Source organism: Tachysurus vachellii, chromosome 20, assembly GCF_030014155.1.
Source record: "Tachysurus vachellii isolate PV-2020 chromosome 20, HZAU_Pvac_v1, whole genome shotgun sequence".
Classification (NCBI taxonomy): domain Eukaryota; kingdom Metazoa; phylum Chordata; class Actinopteri; order Siluriformes; family Bagridae; genus Tachysurus; species Tachysurus vachellii.
The window spans coordinates 94,922-120,000 of NC_083479.1; the positions used below are offsets into that span (position 1 = coordinate 94,922).

The following is a 25,079-nucleotide window of genomic DNA, read 5'->3' on the forward strand; positions in this document are numbered from 1 at the left end:
AAAGGAGCAACATAATTATCTCCAAGTGACAAAATGTGTTAAACAAATGTTTTGCTTTATTTCTTAATCATAAGCTCAAAAGTTTATTTACATGTTTTTTATTATAAAATCCACCGATACATTTATGGCATTTAGCAGACAACCTACAGGGAGAGACACATTTATATCATTTTATACAACTGAGCAATTGAGAGTTAAGAACCTTGCTCAGGAGCCCAGAGGCTTGGTGGACCTGGGGTTTGTAGTCAAACACCTGAACCACTGAGCTCCAACATCCCAGACACATGCCATGTAATTATCTTAGATCATCATCATCATCATCATCACTAATATTAGTAGTGCAAGGTCACAGAAATGGAAGAAAAAAAACAAAACATGGAAAATATCCTCACAAATATCCACTTAAAGGTAAAAAATGAGGGATATTCCATCCAATTTAATTTCTTTATCTGGAACATTCAGATATATAAAGCTTTGTATTACACACAAAGCCTTGATATAAAAGCAGGTTATATTGGTCACAACAGTCTTTAAATTAGAAAGATATTTACAATTTCATATAAAAGTCCTGCCAACATGATTTCCATAGTCAGGCTTTCATTAGTGAAGTGTCTGTTATAAAACTCTGTGACGTTGAGTGTTGTGAACGTTTCACCGTCTGCAGTGTGAGTGTTAAATTGACACCAGTGTAACAGAGCGAGCACATCGTCTCAGTCAGAAAGCACTCAGGTCACTTAGATGATGAAACAGATAATAAGAATGAGCCTTAATAAGGCCTAACGAGGCATAAAGAGGTTTAACAAGGCCAGCTGTAAACATGACTTATTAAAGTGTACATTCTGTAATAATTACACCAACACTCGTTATGTGTGCAGGAAATTATTTTACAAACACAAGAACAATTTCTCACCTTTTTTTTTGGAATGAACTGTAAGGTATGAACTCTATGGTTACGTCCCAAATTACATGCTGCTGCAGAACAGGTTGTCAAAACAGACACCTATGTCACACTAACACAATTACTACAAAATGCAGCAATGTGTGTGTGGGTTTTGGAACATAACACAGCATCGAAGATTTGCAAGATTCTACTCCATAAAACAAAACCAAACCAAACCCCAAATTTCAGGTGGTGCACATTTAACTGGGAAACTCCCCATTTCCAAGATTAATATATTCAACAAATACACTTCTGTCCATTTGTGACTGTATTAAACACCAGTGTGATTATTCTGTATTGTGTTTTTAAAACCCTTCTCTAACAAATTAGTTAAGGGTGAAACTGTGCTTTAAAAAGTGATTTCACTATTTGTCACTATGCTACAAACTATAAAGATTTGGGACACAGCCCACTTAGGAGACTTTGTTAAACATGCAGTTTGGGATGCAGCCTATCATTACCTTGGTGACACAGCAGTGTTGTGGAAAATAAAGACGTGTCTCTGTGATGAGTGGATAATAAAGACGTGTCTCTGTGATGAGTGGATAATAAAGACGTGTCTCTGTGATGAGTGGATAATAAAGACGTGTCTCTGTGATGAGTGGATAATAAAGACATGTCTCTGTGATGAGTGGATAATAAAGACGTGTCTCTGTGATGAGTGGATAAAGCACTGTTGTGAGAACACACTGAGATCAGACACTCTGGCACTTTGTTAAGAGAGACTGTCTCATGAGTCTTTTTCTCCATTTGGTTTAGAGGTGTTTGCATAGTGGAGAAACATCTCAGCGTCGATGTGCTGTAACCTGTTATTCACCCATGTTGCACAGTCTTGGTCCAGTCTGTCTGTCCCTTCAGTTCATCACTATATATATTTGTGTGTGTGTGAATTTGGTCTCCACAGAAGGCAGTGTTTCAGCTCTGCTCCAGGTTTTCCGTCACCTGAACCGCAGAGTAAGAGGGAGGAGTTTGTTTGGTGAAGAAGGACGCCGCTCTCTTAGGTTTCAGGCGCTTTATCTCTTTTCCTGAAAGGTGAGCAGGTGATTATTATTGTTTCCGTACTGTACATCACTGAGACAAGTCTGTTACACTAATGCCCCTTTTCCACCAAAAAGAACCGAGTGCTGGTTCAGAGCTAGCACTGGTGCTGGTTCAAAGTTGGTTCCACTGGTAAACCTTCTAAGAACCGGTTTGTCTTTCCACCGGCTAAAGAGCATCACAGAGCCGAGTCTGACGTCACTGTATACGTGTCACGTGTCCCAGCAACGTTAGCGCAGCAGCGGCAAACACAAACACATCAACAATAGCGGATGTTACTTTACTGTTAATACTCATGGCTTTGTGAACCTACATTAACACCCAAACGGAGCGAATCCAACGTGTACGTGCAGCTCCATGTAATCTGTATAAACGGAGGTTGTAATGGAGAAAGTACATAACGTTATTTTATCATTAACACAGAAAAAAGTTAGCCTTAGCATGTAGCTACTTACTATCATGTGTGCTTAAAGTAAAAAAGTATTAAACATTAGTATACTTAAGGTACATTATCAAATGCGCTAACAGTAGCCCCGCCCCCAGGCGCTAACAGTAGCCCCGCCCACAGCCCCTGACACAAGCGGTTCTTAAATCTAGACCAGCAACGTTTTGGTGCTACTTAAGAACCACTTTTCCTGGTTCAGAGCCGGTGCTTTGGCTGTCGGAAAAGAAAGAACTGGTTCTAAATTAGGCTCCGAACCTGCACTCAAACTGCCTCTGGGGGAAAGGGGCATTTGTGACAGCATGAGCTAATAATAAAAGTAAATACAGTGACTCAGGATGCATGATGTCAGGTCTCCTGCGCTGTAAGGATGTGACTCAGGGCTGTCACTAACTCCACCCTACTACATTCTCTGGGAAAGTTTTAATGCCATTCCACTCACCGTCATCCACATAACTGATGGTGTTGAGAGTGTGCACTCTGCTGCACACTACACTGCTCTGCCTGCGAACTTTCCCCACACGTCGCCCCCTCGCTCCCTCTACACTCTGCTCCTGAGCTGAAGCCATCTGGGAGGCAGCCGCGTCACCAACAGAGCGCAACTCCACACAGAACTCAATCAAACCGCTCATCAGCTCCGCCTGGAAACATACACACCAGCTCCGTCTATGAAACACACAGAGTAAGTATGGATGTGTGTGAGTGTGTGTGTGAGTGTGTGTATACCTGTTTAGAGTAAATTTTCAGTAATTTATTGACAGGCGTTCCATCTTCTTCTCCATCAAACTCCAGCCACAAGATGTGCGAATCTCCCTCAGCATCAGGGTAGGTATGATCCCAAGACAGCTCTGAGAACCGCAGACCCAGGAGCACATGCTGAAACACACACACACTAATTAGTTTACACATGCAATGAAATAATAAAATGACAGCATGGCCAAGCCCATCACAGTGACTGTGAAAACCTGCAGTCAAAACAGATCCTCACCTTCTCCTTAGTGTCGATGACATACACTCCTTCCAGACTGATCCCTACACTCACCACCTTACGCCCACCACGCTGTAGCAGACCCTGAGCCGGCTTGTCTATCTCACCCACAAAGAATGCACACCTGAGAGAGAGAGAGCGAGTGAGAGAGAATATATAAAAACCACAGTGTGTGTGTGTTTGTGTGTGTGTACTGACCCATAATAAGACAGTGTGTGTTTGTGTGTGTGTACTGACCCATAATAAGGCAGTGTGTGTGTTTGTGTGTGTGTACTGACCCATAATAAGGCAGTGTGTGTGTTTGTGTGTGTGTACTGACCCATAATAAGGCAGTGTGTGTGTTTGTGTGTGTGTACTGACCCATAATAAGGCAGTGTGTGTGTTTGTGTGTGTGTACTGACCCATAATAAGGCAGTGTGTGTGTTTGTGTGTGTGTACTGACCCATAATAAGGCAGTGTGTGTGTTTGTGTGTGTGTACTGACCCATAATAAGGCAGTGTGTGTGTTTGTGTGTGTGTACTGACCCATAATAAGGCAGTGTGTGTGTTTGTGTGTGTGTACTGACCCATAATAAGGCAGTGTGTGTGTTTGTGTGTGTGTACTGACCCATAATAAGGCAGTGTGTGTGTTTGTGTGTGTGTACTGACCCATAATAAGGCAGTGTGTGTGTTTGTGTGTGTGTACTGACCCATAATAAGGCAGTGTGTGTGTTTGTGTGTGTGTACTGACCCATAATAAGGCAGTGTGTGTGTTTGTGTGTGTGTACTGACCCATAATAAGGCAGTGTGTGTGTTTGTGTGTGTGTACTGACCCATAATAAGGCAGTGTGTGTGTTTGTGTGTGTGTACTGACCCATAATAAGGCAGTGTGTGTGTTTGTGTGTGTGTACTGACCCATAATAAGGCAGTGTGTGTGTTTGTGTGTGTGTACTGACCCATAATAAGGCAGTGTGTGTGTTTGTGTGTGTGTACTGACCCATAATAAGGCAGTGTGTGTGTTTGTGTGTGTGTACTGACCCATAATAAGGCAGTGTGTGTGTTTGTGTGTGTGTACTGACCCATAATAAGGCAGTGTGTGACAGATGCAGAGGTACTGAAGGATGAGTGGGCGTGATTCAGTGTGTAGCGTGTGATACTCCTTCAGTAAGTTCTGCTCTAGTTCAGCACGTCGCCCCGTCCTCAGCCTGAGGGTGGAGAGGAGCCCGGTCCCCACACCCCCCACTACATGGGCTGGCAGCAGCGATGACAGCTTCTTGTCTCTGATTCACACACACACACACACACACACACACACACACACAGGAGGAAAGGGGGGATGACACACACTAACTGAATATAGTATTGTGAATACATGTGTGTACCTGAGATTGGAGTGTGTGTGTGTGTGTGTGTGTGTGTGTGCGCCCCTGATATTAGAGTGTTTCTGTGTGAGTACCTGATAGCGGCAGTCAGCTGCTGGTCATCAAGTCCTGTACCGATCTCGATAGCACAGGACAGAGCAGCCAATCGACTCCAGTGCTCAGGGTCACAAGGGTACCGGCCCTCAACGATGTTTAATTTTGCCTCATCATACAGGAGCCGCAACACATTCTCATCTTCCACCTGCAACACACACACACACACACACACACACACACACACACACACAGATACAGAACAGAATGTGAGGGAAATTAACTCCTGAAAAGTTCATCTAAAAATAGAAAAGGTGTTTCTGCCCCTTCAGCTCACTGGTAGCTCCACCCTTTTCCTACCTGGTGGCCCCACCTTTAACTACACAGAGAAGTGCACAAATGCTTTCAGTGCACTTCAACACTCCATTTGACACACAGTGCGTTTTCCTCAGTAGTGAATGTGTGTGTCTGTGTGTGTACGTTTACCTGAAGCTCTTTAGATTTGGGGTAAAAAACGTTCCTCTTGTACTGCAGACATGGCTCATCTACAAATCAGAACACATTCAGTATAAACACACACAGATGACCCACAAACGAACTTACACACAATATCCACACACACACACACACACACACCTAGTGCGATGTCCTCTGTGTGTCCATCAGTGAAGCGGTACAAAAGGTCCTGCCACTGACGACACAGTTTATATGGCTGGTGTTTCGGCTTCAACTGCAGCTCTGTTCACACACACACACACACACACACACACTTACTTATACTGGTTACACATATTTATATAGTATAACATTCTGCATCAAATATTTAATTCTCTATTAGCAGAAGTGATTTCCATCAGTTACAGTTTCTGCATTAGCGTGTATAGCATATCTGTAGTTACTCTAGAACACACACTAGTCAAGATGATCAACACAACATCACCCAAAACAACACAGTAACACCACTGAATGCTTGTTCTCATACCAGTGTGTGTGTGTGTGTGTGTGTGAGTCTCTCTTACCCAACAGGGGTGAACACAGCCAGAAGGCAAAGACGTCCTGAGCTGAGTCAGGAATGTTGAGGGCGTCTCTCACACTGCGTCCCAGGTCCTGTACACACACACAGCCTACACTCTCTACACACACCTGTACTGCCCCATCACTGACCAGGTACACCAAAACATCTTGAGCTACACACAGACACAAAGATGAATTAAGTTAATGTTATAAAACCCAGCACTATATATATATAGCACACACCTTATTGAGCTGAATCTCTTTTCTATCTCCCACAAAAACAAGAATTTAAAATATAGAGGAGGTGTAAAGGGACGTGTCAGAGAGGGGACACTGCAGGAGGGTTTAGGGGAGACACGATGTCCTAAAACAGCTACACACTAAAGACATCTTATGGTCATGTGACCTGTGAAAGTGAGGCCACGCCCCATAAACATCAAAACAATGTGTGTGTGTGTGTGTGTGTGTGTGTGTGTACAAGAGACTCACCACGAGCGACTGATGAAGAAACACTTCCTCTATTTGAGTGGGAAAGTTCAGACTGTTCTGAGGAAATATCACATTCATCTCCCTCCATCTGACACACACACACACACACACACACACACACACACACACACACACACACACACACACACACACACACACACACACACCTGAACATCATTGCTTGTGGTCCAGAGATAACACACTGTTAGATCCCCAACACTGACCCTGAGCAGATTACATGTGTGTTGGTGCAGCTGATCCAGAGATAAATGAACATTAACATTAACATTAACATTAACATTAACACTGGGTTTAGTTTAACTGTATTTAGACGTATTTAGAGTTTATGGCACTTTTACGGCCTGCTCAGATTTTACGTACAATAACACTGCTGACATTAAACACTATAAAACTTACAGAAAGTTCCAACGTTATATTTCACTACAGCGGCTAATCTAATCTAAATTAATCTAATCTAAATTAATCTAATCTAATCTAATCTAAGATAATCTATAATAAGCTAAGCTAAGCCCAGCCCGCAGTGAAGGCTGCTGTTCCCGGCGTTAGCTCTCACTCACCGGGGCGCTTCCTGACCGCGGATCTGCGCTGGAACCGGAGGGCTGAGTGTCATTAACACCGACTATAAACGGGTTATAAACGGATTATATAGAGTTTATAGTTACCATCGATGTTCTGGTGAGAAACGTTGTGGTTGCGACAGCAGCTGAACCGCGCAGTGCTAACAGCAGGATGCTAAAATGCTAAGTGTTTTTTCCCACTGAACAACAATAACCACCATAACGTTGATCTGTTTCCGCCTTTCCTGTGTATTTAGCGCCGCCTGTTGACAGGTTACTGACATAACAGTCATTTATTTATCATGATTATGTTTAGTTTGTTTTATAAACAGTAATTCTTCTTCTTCTTCTTCTTCTTCTTCTTCTTCTTCTTCTTCTTCTTCTTATTATTATTATTATTATTATTATTATTATTATTATATACAATATAACGGCGCTTTAACAGGGGACGGTGTTTAAGGTGCTAATCTACTGATCAGAAGGTTGTGAGTTCTAACCCTAGGTTCACCAGTCCGTCACTGCTGGGCCCCTGAGCAAGGCCCTTAACCCTCAACAGATCTGTTGTGTAAAATAAGATGTTAAAATGTAAAGTTTCTCTGGATAAGGGCTTCTGCCAAATGTCATAAATATACATTATACATTCACATAAAATAAGGTAGATATTTAATATATAATGGTGTCACAGTGTGAATCACATTTTATAAATAACATAAAGGTAGATTACTAAAGCAGGAATAAACTTTATTAATACACGATAAACACGTCAAAATGTCAGGCTAATTAAAGGAAAGCCACTGATTGGTCATTTCAGTAGCCAATCAGAGTCAAGCTTTACTCTCAGCATCATATGGAAAATAAAAACTTTAATACTGTATGAACATCAGTTTAAACGCTTATATCAAAGTAAAATAAAGAATGGAATTTATTATACTTCCTGTTTCTAGAAAGCAGCAATATTTAACAGAATGATCTAATATAATTTGTAATTACTAAATAAATGTCTTTTCCTAACCTTTAAACAAAAGGAATACAGACAGACACATAAAAACAATCCAGTCAAATCACCACAAAACACAAAATAAATAATTTCACAACCCAGAAAAACAGTATCTTTCAAAAAAAAGGTATCAAACCTTTAAAGGCACTATAAAGACTTAAAATAAAAACATTAACATTAATCAACTTTAACACAAACTGCATGACAACATAAAGTTCTGTAAAATCCAGAGAGGACGATGTTTATCACACTTATAAAATTACACAAATCTAAATAATAAAAAGGAAACCAAAATAAAATCAGAGTAAAGATTAATACAGTGGTGTAAATAAGTATAAATAAGCTTCAAGCAGGACAATGATCCAAAACATACAGGAAAGGAAACCAGTCTGAAGATCAACATCACTAAGCACGTCACAAAGAAATCTTCACATTTTAAAGACTATGAAAAAGGATGAACTAAAAACCCCAGAGAACACTGACACAAGCAACCTGAAGCTGAAGTCTTTACTGTTAGACCATCCTTATGCACCGAAAAGTTTCTTTAGCTGTGGATGTGTTTTATGCTTAATTGCCCCACTGTATTAAAATATTTACCCCAATTACCAGTTAAGGAAGATTATACTTGTGTTTTATTTGTTTTTTATTTGTACTGTAACAGCTGAACTCCAGTCTTCACCTTTTTGAAGATATATGAAGAGACAGAGAGATAAATTAGGAAGTTTAAATTAAACGACACATTATGGTGCAGCTCTTTATTATAAACATGATGAAGATGATGATGATGCCAGTGATGGGCCATGAGGTCCAAATTGTGATAACACACTGAGGCACTCCTGAAAGTCAGAGGTCACATCTGCATACCCAACAATTTCTTTGTTTAACATGTCCCCCATGTCCCCATGTCCCCTTGACCATTTCTCTCTTATTTAAAGTTTTTGTGATAAAAACATCAGTGTGTACTAAGTTACCCAGAATGCATTTCTGTGCTCTGATACAGTGCAGTTGTAGAGGTGCTGCTGCACTTTGATAAACCAACAGTTCTGATACACATCTTCTCTCTCTCACACACACGTTTGAGAGTGTGTCAGGACGCTGTGTGTCTCTACTGCAGCACACACTTCTCCTTGCTGCTGTATTTCATGCGTCTAAGCTCTAAACCTCGCTCCAGGCGAGCGTCCTCTTCCAGCGCCCTGCATAGTTGATACATACGGTAAAAAAACACTGCAGCAGACACACACACAAATCATATGTATCATGACGTGTGTGTGTGTGTGTGTGTCTCACCCTCTCTCCTTGGCGTCCATGTCTCTGACTAACTCATCACGCTGATTGACCAGAGAGACAAGTTCCTGCAGGAGAAGTGCTTCACGGTGCTGATGAGCTTCACTCTTCTGCCAGTCTGACACACACACACACACACACACACACACACACACACACACACATACACACACGCACACATACACACACACATTAAAGTTAAACATGGACATTTAGTCAGGTACATTCAGCTTCATAGCATCTTTGAAAAATGTGTTTTACCTTCGACAGCCATCAAGTCTCTGAGCTCTCGGGTCAGGAGCTCAAACCTCCTCTCTAAGTCCTGTTCCTGCTGCCTGCAGACACACACCATCACTAAGTAATCAAACATTAATCAGCAGTAATGTGTGTGTGTGTTTGAGCTCTTACAGACTCTCCAGATAGTCCTGTCTCCTGATCAAAGCATTCTTCTTATTGACCAGTGTGAACCACTCCTGTATCAGCTTCTCCTCCTGCTCCTTATCACTACCTAGACACACACACACACACACACACTGCTGTAGCAGTGTTTTATTTTCTAAAGTGAAAAAGTATGGGGATGTGTTTATGGATGAGGTCATCTGCCCAAGGACATAAAGTTAAGCACTTGATTTTTTTGAAGCGGCTCTTCAGCTCCCCCTGCTGTTCTGTTTGTCCTGTAAATTACTTTGGTGGTTTTACTACCATCTGAAACTTTCTGTGTCTCACCTGCTCGTTGTATTTTACCTGTCCCACTGTGTCTCACATGTCTCGTGTCCTACTGTCCACTTGTCTCACCTGTCTCCATGTGGCGTCTCAGTCTGCGCTCCACCACTGCTGCTCGGGTGTCAATGTGTTTCTCCTCAAGCTCCAAAGCTTTCATCTCATTCACCACATACTGACTGGTGTCCTGCAGTGCCCCCCCCACACACACACACACACACACAAACACACACACACACATATGGAACGGGACAGAGAGAGATGCACAGGGGTATAGATACATCAATCAACAATGACAGTAACAGACACTAATGCAAACAAGACCCAAAATAATACACAAATATGAGTGTGATACAGAGTGAGAGAGAGAGCGAGAGAGAGAGAGAGAGAGAGAGAGAGAGAGAGAGAGACTGATGCAGCAAAAATAAACAGTGAAAGAGAGAGACAGAGTGAGAGTAAAACAGAGTGAGAGTAAAACAGAGTGAGAGTAAAACAGAGTGAGAGTAAAACAGTGCCAGTGTGTAACTGACCGTCATTTGCTCATCTGCACATCTGGGTGAGTCTGTAAACAGACGAGTAACAATGTCACACATTAATAATCACATTCCTTTAATCATTAATAATCAGTTGGGATGTGTTTCAAAATCTACACTAATTACTGTTACTATACACACAATTATTATACACACCATTACTATACACTACACTACATTATTATACACTACACTACTATACACTACCCTACACCACACTACACTACTATACACTACACTACATTATTATACACTACACTATTATACACTACACTACTATACACTACATTACACTACAGTACACTACAGTACACTACACTATTATACACTACACTACACTATTATACACTACACTACTATACACTACATTACACTACAATACACTACACTACACTACACTATTATACACTACACTATTATACTATACACTACACTACACAACACTACACTACACTACACTATTATACACTACACTATTATACTATACACTACACTACACCACACTACACTACTATACACTACACTACATTATTATACACTACACTATTATACACTACACTACTATACACTACATTACACTACAGTACACTACAGTACACTACACTATTATACACTACACTACTATACACTACATTACACTACAATACACTACACTACACTATTATACACTACACTACACTATTATACACTACACTACTATACACTACATTACACTACAATACACTACACTACACAACACTACACTACACTACACTACACTATTATACACTACACTATTATACTATACACTACACTACACAACATTACACTACTATACACTACACTACACAACACTACACTACACTACAGTAGTGCACTTACTGGAACACAGCAGGAAATGAGTTTTGTTTTCTAGTGATCTAGTGTCAGACTTACCAGCTTGTGTTGTGTCTGCTGCTGGGTTTTTCTCTTCATCTTTATTTGCCTGCTGGAAGACAGAAGAATCTTGCTTTATAACATTTTAACAGAGATACACTACACAGGGTCACTACACAGGGTCACTACACAGAGACACTACACAGAGACACTACACAGAGACACTACACAGAGACACTACACAGAGACACTACACAGGGTCACTACACAGAGACACTACACAGAGACACTACACAGAGACACTACACAGAGTCACTACACAGAGACACTACACAGAGACACTACACAGGGTCACTACACAGAGACACTACACAGGGTCACTACACAGAGACACTACACAGAGACACTACACAGGGTCACTACACAGAGACACTACACAGAGACACTACACAGAGACACTACACAGAGACACTACACAGAGACACTACACAGGGTCACTACACAGAGACACTACACAGAGACACTACACAGGGTCACTACACAGAGACACTACACAGGGTCACTACACAGAGACACTACACAGAGACACTACACAGGGTCACTACACAGAGACACTACACAGAGACACTACACAGGGTCACTACACAGAGACACTACACAGAGACACTTCACAGGGTCACTACACAGAGACACTACACAGAGACACTACACAGAGACACTACACAGAGACACTACACAGGGTCACTACACAGAGACACTACACAGAGACACTTCACAGGGTCACTACACAGAGACACTACACAGAGACACTACACATAGACACTACACAGGGTCACTACACAGGGTCACTACACAGAGACACTACACAGGGTCACTACACAGAGACACTACACAGAGACACTACACAGGGTCACTACACAGAGACACTACACAGGGTCACTACACAGAGACACTACACAGAGACACTACACAGAGACACTACACAGAGACACTACACAGGATCACTACACAGAGACACTACACAGAGACACTACACAGGGTCACTAAACAGAGACACTTCACAGAGACACTACACAGGGTCACTACACAGGGTCACTACATAGGGTCACTACACAGGGTCACTACACAGGGTCACTACACAGATACACTACACAGGGTCACTACACAGGGTCACTACATAGGGTCACTACATAGGGTCACTACACAGGGTCACTACACAGAGACAATACACAGGGTACTACATAGGGTCACTACACAGAGACACTACACAGGGTCACTACACAGGGTCACTACACAGAGACAATACACAGGGTCACTACACAGAGACACTACACAAATACACTACACAGAGACACTACACAAAGACACTACACAGAGACACTACACAGGGTACTACATAGGGTCACTACACAGAGACACTACACAAAGACACTACACAGAGACACTACACAGAGACACTACACAGGGTCACTACACAGAGACACTACACAGGGTCACTACACAGAGACACTACACAGAGACACTACACGGAGACACTACACAGGGTCACTACACAGGGTCACTACACAGGGTCACTACATAGGGTCACTACACAGAGACACTACACAGAGACACTACACAAAGACACTACACAGAGACACTACACAGGGTCACTACATATAGACACTACACAGGGTCACTACACAGAGACACTACACAGGGTCACTACACAGAGACACTACACAGAGACACTACACGGAGACACTACACAGGGTCACTACACAGGGTCACTACACAGGGTCACTACATAGGGTCACTACACAGAGACACTACACAGAGACACTACACAAAGACACTACACAGAGACACTACACAGGGTCACTACATATAGACACTACACAGGGTCACTACACAGAGACACTACACAGGGTCACTACATAGGGTCACTACACAGATACACTACACAGGGTCACTACACAGGGTCACTACATACATTGTTCTTACCTCAATCTGTTCTTTCTCCTCCTGCTGTCTGTGCCGTGGTGGTGCTACTGGAGTCTGCACTCCTCCATCCGTCTTCATGTCATCCCCTTTTACTGGCCGTTTGGTCCGAGGCGGGGGGATCAGAGTCGTGCTGGTTGGTCCGTCTCCATCCAGAGTGTCTGTGCCATTGGTTTGGTCTGGCTGGGAAACAGTATAGCTGGACTTGCTGCTGTTCTTCTCTAACTGCAAAACACTGAGGTTCTGACCTGAGAAGTGTGATTGGATCTGACTAAGGTACGTCATCACCATGAGCCGATCTGGAACCGACAGCAGAACTAGATCAGAAGGGTCCAAGAGGCGGGAGATCCCCAACTCTGAGAACCCATCAAAAGCCTGCACAGACACAGAGTACAGACAGCAGACAGACTATATGAGGTTAAAGAGCACTACATGATACAGAGAGAGAGAGAGAGAGAGAGAGAGAGAGAGAGAGAGAGAGAGACAGAGAGACAGAGAGAGAGAGACAGAGAGAGAGAGAGAGAGAGAGAGAGAGAGAGAGAGAGAGAGAGACAGAGAGACAGAGAGAGAGAGACAGAGACTTACACAGAGACAGAGTGACAGAATTATTACCAAGGCAGAAAGACAGATGTTTACTTACTCTCTTGTTATTCAGCTTTATATCCTGAGGCTCCAGGGCATCAAAGTCACTGAAAAAACAGAGGTTAATTGTTTAATGTTTAATGCAGATGTGTGTGGCAGTGTATTCTGTCTAGTCAGGTGTGTTTGCATTTGTTCAGGTCTATTCCAGTGTGTTCAGGTGCATTTAGCCAAGATTAGGTTTATTCAGATGACTCACATCTTATCTGGGTGGAAGTGGTGCAGGATGGCACAGAAAGCCAGGCCATTCCTCCAGGATGTGCTGAAGTTGGTCACCTTCACACCTCTGTAGCCCTGCGTTACTTCTTGACACCACTGCAGTAATGACTGACTGCTGCTCACAAGGGCGGGGGCTGGGAGGGGAGACACCACCTTCCAGACAGACCCACAGACAGAGAGACAGACACAGAGACAGACAGAGAAAGGGAGTGATGTGAATATTTCCAAATCTCAGGGTTAGTGTTAGATCCTTAATTCTTAAACCTAACCCCTAATTCCTTAATTTGACTTTAAGGGAGTTAAACCTAGAGAGCAGAACAATGCTGCCTACTGAGGGAACCTCCCCTATGTGTGTCATCAGATAGAGGATTATCAGTAAAGTTCTGCACCTGTTCAGGTGTAGTGTTGTGTTGGACTTCCTGTAGATTGACTGGTGGAGGGATGTTTTTCTTTGTGCTTTGAGGCAGAACAGGCAGCGACGTCTTCACCGATTCCTCACACAGAGAGTTTCTGCTGTCGTTCTCCACAAGTGCAGCTTCACTTTCCTCTTTCAACATGGAGCCTGAGATTCCTGAACAAGATGAATCTTTACTCAGCAGCTCGCACCTGTAACACAACCAGAGACCAATTTACTTCCTCGTCCTCACACAAACACATACACACACACATACATACACACACACATACACACACTCAAACACACACACACATATACACTCACACACACTCAGACACACACAAGCACACACACATATACACACACATATATACACACACTGCCACACACACACGTACACTCAGACACACTCAGACACACACAAGCACACACACATAATGTACATTTTATATCGCAGCACAGGAAAAGACAGAGAGAGAAAGTGGGGGAGTGACTGTTTATCACTGTTAATCACAGATCAGAGCGTTAGCATGATCAGCATGTGTACAGATGTTCTACAGTGTGTACAGATGTTCTACAGTGTGTACAGATGTTCTACAGTGTTTACCGATGTTCTACAGTGTGTACAGATGTTCTACAGTGTGTACAGATGTTCTACAGTGTTTACCGATGTTCTACAGTGTGTACAGATATTCTACAGTGTGTACAGATGTTCTACAGTGTGTACAGATGTTCTACAGTGTTTACAGATGTTCTACAGTGTGTACAGATGTTCTACAGTGTTTACAGATGTTCTACAGTGTGTACAGATGTTCTACAGTGTGTACAGATGTTCTACAGTGTGTACAGATGTTCTACAGTGTGTACAGATGTTCTACAACACTATGTTACAAAATCTTTGTTTAAAGTTACTTTCATTAATCAGAGAAAGAAATTAAAAAAACATTAAAGATGAAAATAAATAATTGATAAAATAAGGTGTGTTAAGATGCTGGCTGTTTCTAATCACTGTGTCACATCAACTTTACAGATGATTCGGTGACTAACACCAGTGTTAATGATCACGTGTGAACGCCGTACGCCGAGCAGCTCAGTACTCCGCTCTAAACACTGTGTGATCATCTCTGAGCCAATCAGAAATCACAGCTTGGTGAATATTGATGAATTCACCTGAACTGATGTTAAGAGAAAGCAGTTGTTCTCATCACACTTACAGATGGTCCAGGAGCGGAGCAGCGGTCAGCGTTTCTATTCGAGCTCCGTCGAGCTCATACTCAGCACCAACTCTGTGAGCTGGAACGTTTTCCAAAGTTTCTTTGTTGGATTTTGTGTTTTGTGTCTCTTTTCTCTCATCCTCTAACACTTGCTCCTTCTGGCTTTTACTCGTCTCTGTTTCATCAGCGTGAAGCTCAGCAGCATCTGCAGTGGGATCTTCACAGGTCACAGTGACCTCTGACACAGGAAGTTGACTCTGTTCTGGTGATATAGTGTAGACTCTGTGTTGTAGTGGAGGTGTCAGTGTAAGATCAAAGTCAGACTCGGAGGGGACGAGACGCTTTCTGGGCCGAGGAACCGGGACAGAAACAGGAACAGACGGTGGTGACGTGTCCTCTGCCATTTGGCAAATCCTTTCCAGCAGGAAGCTCTCTTCTGACACAACAGAAGATTCTTCAGTAGTTTCATTAAGAGATTCTGCTGAGTTTTTTTGCTGTGGCTCCACTGAGCTACCTGAAGGAATGTTAACTGATCTAAAGGTGACATCATCTGACAGATGTTTAGCTGTTCTTGTGCTAGCCTCCGGCTCTTCTGTTCTTGTTTCTAAAGCTCTAAAGCTGACATCATCAAGCGGTTCGTTAGACAATGCTATGAATCCTTCGACCTCGGCTGGCTGTTCTATTGGTGCTCCTAAATGTCTCTGATGATTATCTACCTGTTTTCCAGCTGCTCTCTTGTCATCATCTGGCTGATCTTTTACATCCTCTGGTTGTTTTTTAGCATCTTCTAAAGATTGTTTGAGCTCTTCTTTGACTGTTCCTAATGATCTTTGGCCATCACCTGGCTGTTCATTAGCTATTCCTGAAGGTCTCTGAACATTATCTAGCTCTTTGTTCACTGTTCCTAAAGATCTGCTGGTGTTTTCTTGCTCTTTTGCTCTTTTGCCATCATCTGTCTGATCTTTTCTCAAACATGGGGTAGCATCACCTGGTTCATCTTTAGTGTTTACACCATCTGGCTGTTCTAGTTCTGCTTCTGATGACCTCTTGATGTTATCTCCCAGTTCTTCAGCTATTTCTGAAGATCTACTGCCATCATCTGTCTTATCTTTAGATGTTCCTAAAGGTCTACTGACATGATTTGGGGCATGTTTATCTTCATCTGGCTGAACCTTTCCTGTTTTTCCTAAAAAAAGATGTTCTGTCTTCGTTTGAAGAACAGTAAGTTCAGCCTGTGTGATGGCTTTGTAAGTGCGCTCTGATGGAGAGATCGTACTTCCCCACTTCACTTCCTCATTCTTACTTCCATTTCCTTTGTTTGTGTTGTAATGTGGTAGAACAATAGCACTGGACCCAGAGGGAACATTAGGCTCAACTTCCTGCACTGAAGCTCTGTTCTGCTTGTTTTCACGAGGTTTTGCGTCTTTTGCATCTTGCGGAGGATTTGTTTTGTCAGCTGGAGAGTTCTGTGACACGGCTTCAGGCTGTGTGTTGATGATCTCATATGATGCTGGTGATTCCATCTGTCTGTGAGAAATGGGACACCAATGAAGAACACCATCACCAACACACCAGCTTCTGTTCATCATAAACATGCAGCATGCAAATGCCAATCAACACCACAACAGCTCTCAGCCTTAAACACTGCACTGATTTATTCTCAACTCCATTTTATTCTCAAGTGTAAAGTATCAGCTGTAATTTAATGACATGTTGATGATGAACCCAAGAGAAAGCACAAGGTTATTATACACTAGTGCTACATTTTAGAGCAAAAACATCAAATCAAGCTATTTTTGTTGTTTTTTCAGTCAACAACATGAAGATTGTGGAGATTTAAGCCACATGACTGACTTCTGCTTTTCAGCTCAGAGGAACTAACTTCTTGTGTTAGCTTTTGGTTTGGGTTCATTGGGTTCATTGGGTTCATTGGGTTCATTGGGTTCATTGCCCTAGAAATCTGGACCTCCCGGGTTCTAAGGTGTCTTACTGTATATGAGGACGTATAAAGTGACTTTAGCTCATTAATAAAGATGAATGATAGAGCATCGACACTACAGAAACATTACATTGTTATGGTACATGATTATGTAATCAGGCAACAACAAAAATACAAACTCATCAAATTCTGTTTCCAAATGAATCTGCAACAGCGGCGCAAGCGAAAAAACATCAGCTCCAGTTCATAAAGTCAGAAGCCAGCAGTCATGAAGTTCACAGCATTAAAGTGAAAGTGCAGTTCAGTATTTTTACGAGTCAGTTCAAGTATTATTTTGAATAGATGAGTTTACTATCATGCAGTTGTCCATCACACGCCACTGCAGCAACGAGCAGATGCAGCATTAATGCTTTTGTGTAACAGCAAACTTCAGACACTCGCCGTCAACGTTAACAACGTTAAACACCAATCTGCAGCTGGACAAGCAGACACAGTGTAACGGTACAAGGTACAGTTTAGTCTCCACTCCAGTTTCACCAAGACGAAGCCACCAAACACTGACTCAGGCACTTACCCTTCGTCCATATAGAGTTCAGCGAGCCACACTGTCCCCAGGTCCTCCTGCCCCGTCTCAAACTCCAGCTCCTCCTCTACACTTTCAGACAAAACCAAGGGACACACATATGTCTCTTTCTTCTGAAGATCTGGTATAATTTCTCCAGGTTCTTCATTCGTGCTCTGTTCTTCACTTGCTATGTCATCAAAATCAACTTCTTTTAAAACTGGAACATCCTCATTGGAGTAAAGACCATTATTATTATCTGGACTTGTACTAGAGTCTGGAGATTGAGACGGCTTTCTGAACTTCTCAATATTTGGTTCTGAATTCTCATTTGCTTTAAGTTTCTGTTCATTTCTGCAGGTTTGGCCTCCTACCCCTGTGGACTCCTTGCTGATGTTCACCTTGTGTACTGTTCTTTTACTGTTGCTTATTTCAGCTTCTGGTTGTTTTTTTACAGACTCTGCCTCTCTTTCTACCTCTGAGGCAGCCAACCTCAAGCAATCCACTAGGCTCTGTCCTGAAGGCTCAGAGGCAGATGTCACATGACTCGCATCCTCACAGGAAATCTGAGTGTTAATGTCTTCATTAATCGGTGCTTTGTGATGCTCCTCTGTAGTTCCTTTTGTAGCTGTGATCAGGTTTGTATCACAGAAGGCTTCAGGTGGAAGGATTTCAAACTCTTGGTTTGCAGATTCTGTGTCTTCAGGATTGTTGGTTTCTGTAGGAATCGACATGGACGTCACCGTTTCATAACTGGGGAACAAGCAAGTTTGGAGAAAATGGAAATCACCACAACGGATAAACCAGAGGCCAGGAATAAAGTGACAGACTTTACAAACATTCCATAGTGTCTTATGTATCTTATGATCCATGCAGATGGACCTACACTGTGTTCCTGCACGTCCTCTCACACTTACCCTTTATACAACACACCATCTATCCCTTTCACAAGGCCTGAAGACCCTAAACACGTCTCCTGATCCTCCTTCATCTTCATCAGTCTTTTCCGTCGACTCCTCCCATGACTCTGTGCTAACACCTGGTACTCTAACATTAAAATCTTCATCTTGCTGGTTTTTAGCTTTACATCCAAAATGTCTGTCATGGCATGATGGTATGATGGAGGCATAAACCAAACCAAACAAAGAGGCGTGTTTGGTAAAATCTATTAAAACATCTCTTAAAACTCACATACACACTCAATGCAGCTGAGACGTCTCCATCATACCCTCCGTCCAGATTCACCAGTTGGTTCTATCTCTATTTCTCTGGGATTTATTGCCTCATTTTATTTTTCTCCAAACTGCCCACAGGAACCCTCGGTGTCGTCTGAACCTCCATCTTTTCTCTCCTTGTTAATCTTTAGCATGGTGTCATTAAGAGCTAAGAAGTGCTAATGCTAATGAAGGTATCAGAGATGTTACATGTTTCGGCATCTTCTCGATGATCAGGTTTTGTTTTTTACGCTGTTTAAATAATGTGATAATATGCTGTGTATCTTAATCAGAACAAACTGCACTCAGGACCTGAAGTACTGGAGTACTGAACAATCCGAGCGTGAAACTCGACACGTTTTTAAACCTGATGCTCAGATCTCTACTCTTATTAACACAGACTCAGTAATAAAACTCTCACACACACACACACACACACACACACACACTCACCCTGCTGTTTCTGCCTTCACTCTTGTGAAAACCTCCATGTTACTGTCTCCATGTGAAGTGTCTCTGTGTGTCTCCTCTCTGACGTCCAGCTCGTCTTTCTGATCCCTCGCTCTCGCTGCACACAGAGGGATCTCACTCTGACCGCTGGGGGGATCAGGAGTGTGTGTGTCTGTGATGGCTGCGTCTGTGGTGTGTGTGTCCTCAGAGTGTCTGTCTTCAGTGGTGGGTGTTTCAGGCTCTGTGACTTGGGAGTCAGCACTGATTTTTATTGGATTTGTAGAGATTTGATTTAAGCTATAAAAGAGAGAGAGAGAGAGAGAGAGAGAGAGAGAGAGAGAGGGAGAGAGAGGGAGACAGAGAGAGAGAGAGAGAGAGAGAGAGAGAGAGAGAGAGAGAGAGAGAGAGAGACAGAGAGAGAGAGAGAGAGAGAGAGAGGGAGAGAGAGAGAGAGAGAGGGAGAGAGAGAGAGAGAGAGAGAGAGAGAGAGAGAGAGAGAGTGAGAGAGAGAGACAGAGAGAGAGGGAGAGAGAGACAGAGAGAGAGAGAGAGAGAGAGAGAGGGAGAGAGAGAGAGAGAGAGAGAGAGAGAGAGAGAGAGAGAGAGAGAGAGAGGGAGAGAGAGACAGAGAGAGAGAGAGAGAGAGAGAGAGGGAGAGAGAGACAGAGGGAGAGAGAGAGAGAGAGAGAGAGAGAGAGAGAGACAGAGGGAGACAGACAGAGAGAGAGACAGAGAGAGAGAGAGAGAGAGAGAGAGACAGAGGGAGACAGACAGAGAGAGAGACAGAGAGAGAGAGAGAGAGAGAGACAGAGGGAGACAGACAGAGAGAGAGAGAGAGAGAGAGAGAGACAGAGGGAGACAGAGAGAGAGAGAGAGAGAGAATTAGAGCATATACATGAACACAAACAGACATTAAGTCTGAGAGTAAGGTGTTGAGGTGAGAAACAGGATGTAAAAGCCACAACCAGATGTGTTTACATCACCGTGTCTGATGACACCAGTCTGTGTGTAACTGTGACAGTAAGTTATTATTTTTATTTATTATTTTATTATTAGGACTTTAATGTGTTTATTGATTTGGTCCCTCTGGTGAACTTCCAGAGAGAGGGTTTCTAGAAGAACCTCTTTAGAAAGCTGAAGCTCTCACACACCTAAAGAACCCTAATATGCGTAGCCTGAGTAAAGACCTGAGTGCTGCCACAACCCCAGAATAACTCCACCCCTTTATATGAACTCCACCCCTTTCACGCCCCAACACACACACCACAACCTCAGTCAGTGTGCCGATGATGGACGTGTGTTAAACCCTCCAGATTCTTCTCTTCTCCTATCAGATTTTGTTCTTCATACACTCTCTCCTTCATGTCCACATCACATCCAGACAGTGTGAACACACACACACTGCTGTAAATCTGTGTGTGTATGTGTTTTAATATACTTACCTGCTGTCCCTCACAGTGCTGTCCTCTCGCTCATGTTTCTTCTCGTCCTCACACTCGATGATGCTGTCTGTAATCGTCACTTTGTCCTCATCAGAACAAGTCAGAACAGTTTGACTCACAGGTTCCTCCTTTGGTTCTGCCATTTTGGGTGACTCCTCATCATCCTCTGTGATGAAGAGTATGACCACAGGTGGGACAGGAGCCTCTTTATCAGCCTGTATCTCAGTGGGTGAAGTTCTGTCTGTAGTAGGTAGACTTTTATTCTCCGCATCTTGAGACGTCACATACACGTCGTTAAGGTCTGCAACTGTAAAGTCAGGCTCCTCTTCTGCGAGAGGTGGACGCTCCGCCCACAACACGTCTCCCGATCGTCTGTCTGGGATGGAGGACATAGACCGAGACACGGATCCAGATACGGAGAAAGGCCACGGAGGAGGGACAGTCTTGATGTCCTCCACATCCTCAGATACAGGAAGTTCATCAGACTTTCCTGCTTTGAGCACTGACCCCAGACTGAAGGACAGAGACAGGAGTCAGGGGTCAAAAGACAAAGTGTGAAAGTGCACACCATGCAGCCTTAGCATGCTGGAGGTGAAGAGTGTGTGTGAGTAGCAGTGAGACAGAGGGACTATGGCTTCGGTGTTTTGTCTGCACACACAGAGAGACAGACAGACAGGATCTGATCCACACTGTCTAATCCATAATATTCTAACATCTTTATACATCAGTTTACACACTCAGACCCATGTTACCATCAGGTGATCTTAATGACCTGTGTGTGTGTGTGTGTGTGTGTGTGTGTGTGTGTGTGTGTGAGAGAGAGAGAGAGAGAGAGAGAGAGAGAGAGAGAGAGAGATTATAATGACACATGAGAACAGGAGCAGTAACTCAGTACAATCACAGTACGACTGACGTTAGTATAGAAGAAGGACAGCTGCAGTGGCTCATGTGTATAAATATAGACCACAGAAATCCTGCACAGACACTGAAGCTGATCTTTATCTCACACACAGAGTAAACAGGGACACACATATATTTACAGTTCTGGCTTTAGCAGCAGACTCCTGCTAACTTACAATTTATTTCAATTTATACAACTGAGCAATTGAGCATTAAGGGCCTTGCTCAGGGGCCCAGAATTGGCAGCTTGGTGTACTGTACCTGGGATTTGAACTCATGACCGATCAGTAGTCCAACGCCTGAACCATTAGGCTACCAGATTACCTATCTGTGTGTGTGTGTGTGTACATGGGCATGTATATGTGTGTGTATACTTATTACTTATATGTATGTGTATGTGTGTGTATACATGTATGTGTGTAAACGTGTGTATATGTCTGTGTTCATGTACAGTATGTGTATACATGTGTGTATATGTGTGTATACATGTGAGTGTGTATATGTGTGTGTATACATGTATGTGTATGTATACATGTGTGTGTGTGTATACATGTGTGTGTATGTGTGTATACATGTGTGTATGTGTGTATACATGTGTGTGTGTATATGTGCGTGTACATGTGTGTGTATGCATGTGTGTGTATACATGTGTGTGTGTACGTGTGTGTGTATACATGTGTGCGTGTACATGTGTGTATACATGTGTGTGTGTGTAAATGTGTGTGTGTGTGTATACATGTGTGTGTACATGTGTGTGTGTGTACATGTGTGTGTGTACATGTGTGTGTGTACATGTGTGTGTATGTGTGTGTATACGTGTGTATATGTGTGTGTACATGTGTGTGTATACGTGTGTGTGTACATGTGTGTGTACATGTGTGTGTGTGTGTGTACATGTGTGTGTGTACATGTGTGTGTGTACATGTGTGTATACATATGTGTGTATACATGTGTGTATATGTGTGTGTATGCATGTGTGTATACATGTGTGTGTATGTGTGTATACATGTGTGTGTGTACATGTGTGTGTATACATGTGTGTGTACATGTGTGTGTATACATATGTGTGTGTGTATGTATGTGTGTGTATATGTGTGTATACATATGTGTGTATACATGTCTGTGTGTATACATGTGTGTATATGTCTGTGTTCATGTACAGTATGTGTATACATGTGTGTGTGTACATGTATGTGTATGTGTGTGTATACATGTGTGTATGTGTGTGTATACGTGTGTGTATATGTGTGTGTATGCATGTGTGTATACATGTGTGTGTATGTGTGTATACATGTATGTGTGTACATGTGTGTGTATACATGTGTGTGTACATGTGTGTGTATACATGTGTGTGTATGTGTGTGTACATGTGTGTATACATGTGTGTGTACACGTGTGTGTACATGTGTGTGTGTGTACATGTGTGTGTGTGTACATGTGTGTGCATACATGTGTGTGTACATGTGTGTGTACATATGTGTGTATACATGTGTGTGTGTATGTGTGTGTGTGTCCGTGTGTGTATACATATGTGTGTGTATGTATGTGTGTGTATACGTGTGTGTATATGTGTGTGTATGCATGTGTGTATACATGTGTGTGTATGTGTGTATACATGTGTGTGTATACATGTGTGTGTATACATGTGTGTGTACGTGTGTGTATACATGTGTGTATACATGTGTGTGTACGTGTGTGTGTGTTCATGTGTGTGTGTGTATAATCAGATCAGAGCATCAGATAATGTTCCTTTAATTTAAGCTTTCAGATGTAATAACTGTTACAGAATCATCAGCTTTGATCAGACTCTAACACTCACTACACACTCACTACACACTCACTACACACTCACTACACACTCACTATAATCACACCTGTTATTCATCTTTTGTTCTTTCTTCCTTTCTGATCTCAGTGTAAAGTTCAGTCCTCTGCCACACATCACTCTGGTCACATGTCTGTTAGCATGTACAGGGATGTGGAGTCAGTTAGCCGTGTTAATCACAGCACTCTCTGTACAACAATAAGTGTTAAACTCGTCCTCACACACGGATGGTCTCAGGATGCTTCACTGTTGGCACGACGCAGGGCTCATGGTAGCGTTCACCTTTACAGACAAATCCCAAAGAGTCGGGTGGGAGCTTCATCAGAGAAAATAACTTTGCACCAGTCTTCTGCTGTCCAATCCTTGTATTTTCAGCAGTTTCAGTCTGTTCTTCATGTTTTTCTGGTACAGAAGTGGCTTCTTTGTTGCCCTTCTTGACACCAGGCCATATGTCCAAAGGTCTTCGTGTCACTGTGTGTTTTTGTGCAGATGCACTCACGATTCTGACTCCTCAGGAGGAGACGGTCCTCCTTGCTGGACACTCTGGGACGTCCTGAGGCCTTTCTCACTGCAGCCCTCTTTGAAGTTTTTGACGATCCACTAAATGGTTCTTTCAGGTACAATATTCTTTTTGGCAATTATCTGAATTAATGACACTTTCAAATGTGCTGATGATATGATCAGGGAAATTGTGTTAGCTGGTTATTTTATGCCACTGACAAAACCAGTGCAATGTTTTTTGTCTAATAAAGCTTTTTGTTTAAAATGCTGTGCAAAAACAGCCTAAGCAGCAAAACACACCATTTATATCACTGCCAAAACTTTGTCCTTTTGACTGTACGCTGCTGTCACAATGAGACACAGACTCACCTCTGTTTATCAGCACACTGTGCAGGAATGGACCGAGAGTTAGCCTCGCTTCTGTTAGCCTCGCTTCTGTTAGCCTCGCTTCTGTTAGCCTCGCTTCTGTTAGCCTCGCCGCTGTTAGCCTCGCTTCTGTTAGCCTCGCCGCTGTTAGCCTTAAACT

The 25,079-nt window shown here is 42.7% G+C and overlaps 2 protein-coding genes across 9 annotated transcripts in view; both read right to left on the reverse strand.

Annotated features, from left to right (window-relative positions):
* Positions 1–34: 34 nt before the first annotated feature.
* Positions 35–7,124, reverse strand: frmd8 (FERM domain containing 8). Its single transcript, XM_060896171.1, has 11 exons — positions 6,988–7,124; positions 6,305–6,392; positions 5,821–5,988; positions 5,438–5,539; positions 5,288–5,346; positions 4,843–5,009; positions 4,466–4,666; positions 3,409–3,532; positions 3,147–3,296; positions 2,863–3,061; positions 35–1,965 (listed from the first exon to the last, which is right to left on the reverse strand). The coding sequence occupies exons 1-11, from the start codon at positions 6,988–6,990 to the stop codon at positions 1,856–1,858; spliced, it is 1,371 nt and encodes a 456-aa protein (XP_060752154.1). The 5' UTR covers positions 6,991–7,124; the 3' UTR covers positions 35–1,855.
* Positions 7,125–7,606: 482 nt separating this feature from the next.
* Positions 7,607–25,079, reverse strand: part of ehbp1l1b (EH domain binding protein 1-like 1b) — a 26,784-nt gene continuing 9,311 nt past the window's right edge. For 4 of the 8 annotated variants that reach the window (XM_060895640.1, XM_060895641.1, XM_060895643.1 and 1 more), the window contains 16 exons: positions 24,923–25,079; positions 21,328–21,840; positions 19,889–20,182; positions 18,234–18,974; positions 15,721–17,247; positions 14,499–14,715; positions 14,090–14,262; positions 13,892–13,940; positions 13,255–13,626; positions 11,332–11,383; positions 10,414–10,445; positions 9,959–10,070; positions 9,572–9,671; positions 9,425–9,498; positions 9,167–9,281; positions 7,607–9,072 (listed from right to left, as the gene is read on the reverse strand). The exon at positions 24,923–25,079 is cut by the window's right edge and continues 9 nt beyond it. In XM_060895640.1, coding sequence (XP_060751623.1) covers positions 8,985–9,072; positions 9,167–9,281; positions 9,425–9,498; positions 9,572–9,671; positions 9,959–10,070; positions 10,414–10,445; positions 11,332–11,383; positions 13,255–13,626; positions 13,892–13,940; positions 14,090–14,262; positions 14,499–14,715; positions 15,721–17,247; positions 18,234–18,974; positions 19,889–20,182; positions 21,328–21,840; positions 24,923–25,079 — 4,616 coding nt within the window. In that variant the 3' untranslated portion in view covers positions 7,607–8,984. Of the gene's footprint in view, positions 9,073–9,166; positions 9,282–9,424; positions 9,499–9,571; positions 9,672–9,958; positions 10,071–10,413; positions 10,446–11,331; positions 11,384–13,254; positions 13,627–13,891; positions 13,941–14,089; positions 14,263–14,498; positions 14,716–15,720; positions 17,248–18,233; positions 18,975–19,888; positions 20,183–21,327; positions 21,844–24,922 lie in introns of all 8 variants that reach the window. The other 4 variants (XM_060895642.1, XM_060895646.1, XM_060895647.1 and 1 more) reach the window with 4 other exon arrangements.